Source organism: Terrapene carolina, unplaced genomic scaffold, assembly GCF_002925995.2.
Source record: "Terrapene carolina triunguis isolate 2854851 unplaced genomic scaffold, T_m_triunguis-2.0 Scaffold212, whole genome shotgun sequence".
In the NCBI taxonomy this organism is placed as follows: Eukaryota; Metazoa; Chordata; order Testudines; family Emydidae; genus Terrapene; species Terrapene triunguis.
In genome coordinates this window covers 3,978,366-3,986,565 of record NW_020664563.1, presented here as the reverse complement: position 1 = coordinate 3,986,565, position 8,200 = coordinate 3,978,366, and the positions used below count along the sequence as shown (strand labels likewise).

Sequence of the window (8,200 nt, the reverse complement as noted above, 5' to 3'; positions counted from 1 at the left end):
AGTTGAACTCAAATTGTTTGTAATTGTGTTTTTGTTAAAATTAAATGTTAAAATTACACTAGTAGGAAATTGTTTTATTTCACTAACTACAAATTCTCTGTTTTCATTTTTTTTTAAATTTTGAAAAGTCAAAACAAAACTGCAAAGTGCAAACATGTGTAAAAGCCAAAAAAAGGCGCACCGGGGGGGGGCAGCCAAAATTTTTTTTGCTTGGGGCAGCAAAAAACCTAGAGCCAGCCCTGGCTGCACCATGAACAGATGTGTGACAAAGCTCTTATTAGGAAATCATAAAGAAACACAACTAGATGTGAACCATTCGCTCTCATGAGAATGGCTCTCAGCCAAAGAGGCTTTTGGCAAGTCACTCAAAGGCCTGTGGTTTCCAACAGCTCCTGTTTCTCCCTCTTTCAGGTTTTCCTTAGCACCAGGCGGGGTGCATGGATACTTGGTCGGATTGGAGAAGAAGGGTACCCCATGGACACAATTTATATCACTCGCTATGTGGAATTCCTCAAGCGCATTGTGCCTCTATGCCTGCTTAACTACTTTTCAGAGAAGAAACTGAATGCAAAATTCAACCATGCAATCTATGGCCTGCAGCCTGCACACAGGTGAGCTGGGGAGATCAGGAGACTTTCTCCAGGCTGTGGAGCCAGGAGTGGAAGGGTCATGTTCATTCTGCCCACACAGACTCCACAGGAGAATGGAGAGCTGGGGTCTGTCAAGCACTGGAGAGAGGGGCAGAGCCTCAGGCCCCATGACAGAATGTAAGATCTCAGGCAAACCTGCAGCTAGAGTCTCTAAGGCCTGGGTTCAATCCCTTGCTGTGCCAGATTCCCCCCAGCCAATCTCTGTCCATCACCTGGGGCCCAGCTCTCATTGCTGCTGCTGCTATGCCAAATCTGTCAGCATTTGCCTCACCTGAGGCCTAGCTCTTATTCCCACTGCTGCCCTCTAAAACATGACTATCCCTTGGGTTAAAAATATCCTTGAGAGATGTAAATACCAAGGAAGGGGAGGAGTTATTTTGTGTGATATATGGGAGTAAACAGAATGGTACTGGATGACATCATTAAGGCCATGTCTTCACTTACAAGCTTACATTGGCACAGATGTACCGATACAGCTGTGCCGCTGTAAGATCACTCATGTAGCCACATTATGCCGATGGGAGAGAGCTCTCCCATTGATATAGTAAAACGAGCTCAACGAGCAGCCGTAACTATGTTGGCAGGAGATGCTCTCCTGCCGACATAGCACTGTGAAACATGAGCGCTTATGCTGACAAGACTTACATTGCTCGGGGTGTTTTTTCACACCCCGAGTGACAAAAGTTTTGCTGACATAGGTGCTAGTGTAGACATGGCCTAAGAAAGAGATAATTTAAGCTGAATACCTGAAAGAACTTGCAAATGGCAAGCTGTTAGACCAGGGAATTGTTTGTTATTATTTATTCATTGATTTGCGGTAGCACCAAGGAGGCCTACTCAAGGACCAGGATCCCATGGTGCAAGATGCTGGACAAACACAGAACAAAAACAGTTTATCAGAGGAAGTGGTGGATGCATAGACTGGACAAAGCAATAGAATTCCTTACATGGAGTGATCCTGCATGTGCAGCAGAATGGACTGAATAACCTGATGTGTCCTTCCCATGACTTCCAGTTGCAGTGCTAGCACATTCTGTGTGGGAGGAAATAGTTCTCTTTTCTCCTGGCAGCTTCCTGCCCTGAGGAAGGTCACCTCCTGCCCAAAGAGATCTTCACATTTCTTGTATTTCCTTTGTGCCATTCAGGTTTTTCAGCCAGCACCCAACCTTCAACGACGACCTGCCAAACCGCATCATCTCGGGCAAGGTGCAGGTAAAACCAAACATCAGAGAGTTCACCGAAACCAGCGCCATCTTTGAAGACGGCACCAGAGAGGAGGACATTGATGTGGTTGTCTTCGCTACGGGATACAGCTTCTCTTTCCCCTTCCTTGGGGATTGTGCCAAAGTGATCAAAAACCAGGTCTCCCTGTATAAATTTGTCTTCCCTCCTCAGCTGGAGAAGCCAACTCTGGCTTTCATTGGCCTCATCCAGCCACTGGGGGCCATCATGCCCATTGCCGAACTCCAGGGTCGTTGGGCGACACGTGTGTTCAAGGGTACGTGAACCAAAATGCAGGAAATAGTCTAGTGCCTGCTGGGCAGAGAAAGCGCAGACATTTCCAAGGAAATCCTACAGCCAGTGCTGTTCAGGTGGACAACCTGCCATCTTGCAACATTTCCGCTGCTCTCCGTCTTTCGTCTGCTGTCTTCCTACTGAAAGGTGCCCTGGTTATGTTCTTTGCTTCTTTGTGACGCATAGAGGCCTGGTTGTTTTTATTTTGGAAGCTTTCTGTGAAAACTGTCACTTCCCCCAAAAAGATCATTTCCAGCTCTGCTCTCCGTGTACTCCTGCACCCTCCCTCTCTGTTGGTGCTGGAGTCTGGCTAGCTTTCTCTTACCCTTTGGCTGCAGTTAGTTTGCACTTTTGCTCACGCCCTCTCCTTTGCTCACCCACTCCCAGCTCCCTGCCTTTCGAATTCCAATGCCCCCCTGAATGTTCAACCTTCCTGGGGGCAGGAGGTGTTGCTGAGGGTTCAAGAGCTGTTACTCTCTAGGGTTTATTTGGGGGCAGGGGAAGAGAGAGGAGGCACAAACAACGCTCTTTTCTCTGAGGCTCTTTATCTTTTCTTTGTTCCTCTTATAGCCCAGTAGCTGTTGCCTCTGTGTCTGAGAGCACCTCATGGATCTCCCTTCTGACTTGGGCTTCTCTTTCCTAGGGCTGAATGGATTGCCTTCAGCAAGCGACATGATGGCCGATATTGCGCAGAAGAGAGAGGAAATGGCAAAAAGGTAGGAACTATTATGTGAATCAGTAACCACTGGGCATGTTGGGAAGGCAGCAGGGCAATCAGCTCCCCACCCACTTCTGCCTATTTCCCTGCTTCACTTTTTGCCTCCCTTTATCCCCATGGGGACCTTTAGCCAACAAACATTGCATTTCATGGACCCATCCTCCAGGTCTCCCAGGGAAGTATGTCTTATCACAAAGAGTGTGTAAGAAGCAGGGTCCTACTGAACCCCAAACAAGGGGAAATGATCTGTGTGAGTACGTTTATCCATCTGCCCCATATATTCTTCCCTTTTTCTTGTTACAGAATTCTATCCCTCACATTCTGCCTTACTGCCACCACCTATTCCTCTCTCTCTCCCTCCTGCATCCCACATTCCCCTGCCTCCCTATATTTTTCCTGACTATTTGATGCCCTTTCAGCACAGAGGCAGCTGTTTTCACTGAGGACACTATGGCTTCCATTGTTCCCAGTGAGATTGGACATGCTGAACCTCTTTACTGGGAGCAGCCTGTACCACTTGAGAAATCTGTAAGGGGAATGGTGGCCATCTTGACTGAGGGCATTCTTTGGCTTCAGTCACACTGAAAATAATGGGAGAAGGCAGATATATTGAATAATGGCAAAAATTGCTCACATCAAACTCTCAATCATGAGGTCATAAAAACGTTTAAACCCCAAATCCTAAGACTATCACGCAACTCATGCTAAATTTTCAAGTGTTGACAACTCTGTGGATGGCTGGGTGTTAATTTCCAGCCCTTTTACTTTGCTGTTAAGCACTCCTCAGTATTGTGTAGCAACTTAACTTTCAGGAGGGTTGGCCCTTCAATTCTACTTAAATACAGAGGGTTGAATAATTTGGGGAAGCTCCAGATAAAGATTTTAAGTAGAAGACAGAGTAAGGTCTGAGGCCACAGTTGCTTTAGAGAATGTATCCAGCTCTTCTAAGGAGAATGAAGTGAAACTCATCCCCATCCCACACACAAGATCAACGTGGCACTTGTGTCCCAATTACGGCCCAAGGGATCTCTGTGCAGGGGTGAATTTCTCTCACAGTCAGTGAACAGAAAGCAGCTCTAATCTTTGTAATGAGTGGAAGTAATCCAACCTCCAAAGGTGCAAAAGTACATCAGCATCTCCTTCTCCTCATATTTCAGAGAGGGATAGAAGCTCCTTATCCCTCAGGAATGTCATTTCCTGGTCAGTGCAGTCTCCATTTGACCACACTCCAGAGACACCTGCACTTCTCTTTCTCATTTCAGGTATGTGAAAAGCCAGCGCTACACCATCCAGACGGATTACATCCCGTACATGGATGAAGTGGCCTGCCTGGCAGGGGTCAAGCCCAAACTCCTGTCTCTCTTCCTCATGGATCCAAAGCTCGCCGTGGAGGTTTTCTTTGGCCCCTGCACCTCATACCAGTATCGCCTGAGAAGGCCAGGAAAGTGGGATGGAGCCAGGAAAACCATCTTGACCCAGAGAGAACGGATCATTAAACCTCTGAAAACTAGAGTCCTAGATGATTATACAGGTGCCTTGGTGCCTTACTACCTTCAGATTTTTCTCATTGTTGCTTTACTTGCTGTAACTTTTGCTTATTTTCCTTGGTCCTTTTTTCCCCTCTGACAAGTGTCATTTTTCAAGCTGCGAGTCCAGTTCATGGTTTCCCTTCTTTTCTTTGCATTCATATGGGCAGACTGGACTATGGTGGGCACCTCTGTTGTCAGCTATCTCAACAAGGTGAGAGCCTGTCTTCTATGTAGGGTAAACTTGCTCTAATGTAGATGCAAAGTCTGCAGTAAGGGTGCACAAGGCCTGTTAAGTCCCATTCAAGCCCTGTTTTTGAACCCCACAACAAGTGATATAATAAGAGAAATCCCCAACCATTTCCAAAGTCTCCACTAGCCTGGTTCAGGCAGTGTGACTGAAGATCGAGGGGCAGCTGGCATCACTGCTGGCAGCTTCATAGTTGGCTGGTTGGTGTACCTGGTGAATCGAGCCATTGCTGATCCCCAGCCTCAAGTGCAGGAGGAGCTTGTGGGCTCTGTTGTCTTCTAACTCTTATGCTTGCCGCAGCTTCTGGGTGCTTAAGCTTCCTGGATCAGAGCAGGGCTCCAAGTCAATTTCAAACCTCTGACTGAGAGAGCCAGAAAATGGCTTCCTCTCCATGTAGCTGAGAAAAACAACTCCCCCTCAGCTGCTCTCTTGGGTCCCATGGTCCCTTCACAGACCAACCCAGGGCCCAGTCTGTCCATCACTGTTGTGTGTGCGCTCTCCAGCAGGCAGGCAAGCTCAGTCGCTATGCTGTGCTTCTCCCTAGGGGAGGTGCATCTACAGTCCCACGCTGGCAGGGGCTACAAGTCACTTTAGGGTGGAATTAGGGACAAGGGTGTCATGGAAGGCAGCAGCCCTCGGGCCCTGGGGGAGCAGGGGAAGCTCTTGGAGCCTGGCCTGAGTTAGGGCTGGATAAGGACTCAGCGCTTCTCACACGGAAGAGATAGAGCCCTGAGTAGAGGGAAGGGTCTGAGCTCTATAGACCACAGAATCCCTGTCTAGGAAGGACTTTGGCTCAGAGTAGGTTTGTCCCAGCAGCACACAGCGATTCAAGCGAAGCTAAAGCAAAAGTCTCACTGCTATTGTTATCTGGATCTGTTAATTGTGTTTAATTTGGTCGGTCTGCTTTTCTGAACGCACTCCCATTACTTCAGCCTGACCAAGTAAACCTCTGTTTATGTGTGATCCTTGCATGTGTCCTTCCTAGGGAAGCCCATAAAGTGTTGGGCTGTAATAGTTGGTGTGCCTACAATGCTTGTCATGTGGTGCTCACAGCTACCAACCATATACTTTGTGTGTGATGGCTCATGCAAACCCTCGTTCACGCCTATCTGGGACAAAGGGATGATAAGAGTCTGAAATTTTTTGAGGAAACAAAGTGGCTCATCGACATCATCAAACATGCTTAGTCTACTAAGGACCATTGCCAGCCAGAGTGATCTCAGTAGATGGTGTCATACCAGGTGTTGTGAGGTTCCCAGCTCAGGCACAATCCTGTCAATCGCTGGGGCTGCCCCAGGGGCGGCACCAGTTAGGGGCAGGGCATGCATCCCTTGGCACAGCAATGGAGAGCAAGGGAAGCTTTTGTCCATCCTGGCAACATGATGCATGCAATGCTGCTTTCAAATATAATGAGCAACTAAAGAAAAGACAGATCTTTGTGAAATTGTGCCATTTCCCACAAAGTCAAACCACTTTATGCTCAGGCTGAGGCTCAAATAAGAACATCTGTATTTTTTGACCTTTTTGATAAATGATCTTCACAAAGACACCTTGAAACCCACTCAGAAGCCCAAGCCTTTGAAGTTCCTGGTTTCATTCCTCTTCAACTATCTTGTCCCAGATTGATACAAAGTACAAGTGTGAGAATTGTGGGAATATTCTTATGAACAATAGGTGTGACTCAACTTACTCAATCATTTTGCATTGCTTCCCCCTGAGTATGAAGGGGTTAATTTCTCCCTGGGGACAAAGGAGTGAGTTGGTTGTAGATCACATAAGCCTGCCTAGAACTGATTGGAATCAACACAGGTGAATGGAGGTCCCAGGAGAGTCAACAGAAGCCCCAACAACTGAACATTAACTTTCAATGGCTGGCCACCAAGGAACCTGAACATATGACCACAGCACAGCTGCTTCTGGAGCCACAGGGGCCAGGTGTTAACAGAGTGTGTCTTAAGTTTGCTGCTGCCCAGGACAGACACACATGACACAGAGAGGCTGAAAGAGACTCCAGGAGGCCCTGGAACAGTAGGGCAATTGCTTTGGCCAATACATACTTGGACTTAAACTTTGCTTTACCATTCTAATGTGGACTCTTAATTGATGTTCTCCAGTTGACTAATAAATGCTTTCTTGGTTTTGGTAAAAGGCGGCCCTGCAGATAATTACTAGCTATATTGCTGCCTGAAGGTGTAACATTTCTAACAAGTGTCTGAACTCTTTTGGACTCACTAGCGAGCCAGGGTGAGAAACAAGAATGCTGTAGCCTTAAGTCTCAGGGTCATGGGATTGTCCTTATAAAAAGCTGTGGCTAGGGCCCAGCGAATAATAGGGATACTCCCACAGAGACTGTATAACAGCTGAAGCATCGAATCCCCTGTAAACCCATGACTATAAACTAGGCCAGGCCTCAAGGGTGAGATGACATCCCTGTCAGGGACCTGATTAAAAAAAAATCTGCTAGGAAGGGTCTTAGGCCAGGTCTACAGTAAAAAGTATACATCGGCATAGCTATATCTCTCAGGGTGTGAAAAATCCACCCCCCCTGAGCAATGCAGCTATGCTGCTCTAAGCCCTGATGTAGACACCACCTGTCAGGGAGATGGACTAACCACAGTGATGGAAGAACCACTCCCAATGCTGTGGTGAGTGGCTACACTGAAGTGCTATAGCAGCCCAGCTATAACTATGCCACTGAAGCAGTTAAGTGTAGACAGCCTGAGTCAGAAAAGAATTCAGCACCATTTGATAGAAAGCGTGTGTGCATGTCTGAGTGGGGAGTGCATGTCTTTAAGATGCCATGTTGAACCAGCTATTGTTGACATTCCTTTGTAACCAGCTCTATATCTCCTTTTCCTCAGAATTGGATGGCTAGTTAATCAGCTTTGTCAGTGCCCATAGGCGCCAACTTTCTCCAGCACCAGTGGAAAGGGGCGCCCCCCTGCCTCAGCCCCGTCCCCACCCTTTCCCCGCCCCTGTCCCCGTCCCCATCCCAACCCCCTCCCCAAAGTCTCCGCCCCTCCCTGCCCCTATTGGATCCCTTCCCCAAATCCCCGCCCCGGCCCCACCTCTTCCCCCAGCGCGCCGCGTTCCCCTTCCTCCCCGCCCCACGAATCAGCTGTTTCGTGGCGCAAGCGCTGGGAGGGAGGGGGGAGAAGCAGGACGCGGTGGTAAGCTGGAGCAGGTGGGGCGGGGCAGCCCACCAATTTTTTTCCGTGGGTGCTCCAGCCCAGGAGCACCCACGGAGTCGGCGCCTATGTCAGTGCCCATCTGTGGTAAGCACTATCTGGCTGGCAGAGGCTTGATCCAGATCCAAGAGTTTAATGTGGGTAGGCCATGGGGAAACAACAGGAGGAGATGCCAGAGTGAGTGACTTTCCCTATATTGCTACACAGGTTCACACTTTGAGGGTCTTACTGGGTCCTCAGCTCCATCTGGATACACACATAGCAGCAGTGGCCAGGAGCTCTCTTCCATCTGTGACTGTCCTGGAGGTTGAGACCATAAGTCTTATATGCAAACCTTGCCACACACTTCTTCC

General features: G+C 48.2%; 1 protein-coding gene across 1 annotated transcript in view; it reads left to right on the top strand.

Moving 5' to 3' along the window:
• Positions 1–5,768, top strand: part of LOC112107388 (dimethylaniline monooxygenase [N-oxide-forming] 5-like) — an 85,200-nt gene extending 79,432 nt beyond the window's left edge. The window contains exons 3-6 of the mRNA XM_026656112.1: positions 412–611; positions 1,796–2,148; positions 2,809–2,881; positions 4,146–5,768. Of these exons, the coding sequence (XP_026511897.1) occupies positions 412–611; positions 1,796–2,148; positions 2,809–2,881; positions 4,146–4,509 (990 nt within the window). The 3' untranslated portion in view covers positions 4,510–5,768. The remainder of the gene's footprint in view (positions 1–411; positions 612–1,795; positions 2,149–2,808; positions 2,882–4,145) is intronic.
• The last annotated feature ends 2,432 nt before the right edge of the window (positions 5,769–8,200 follow it).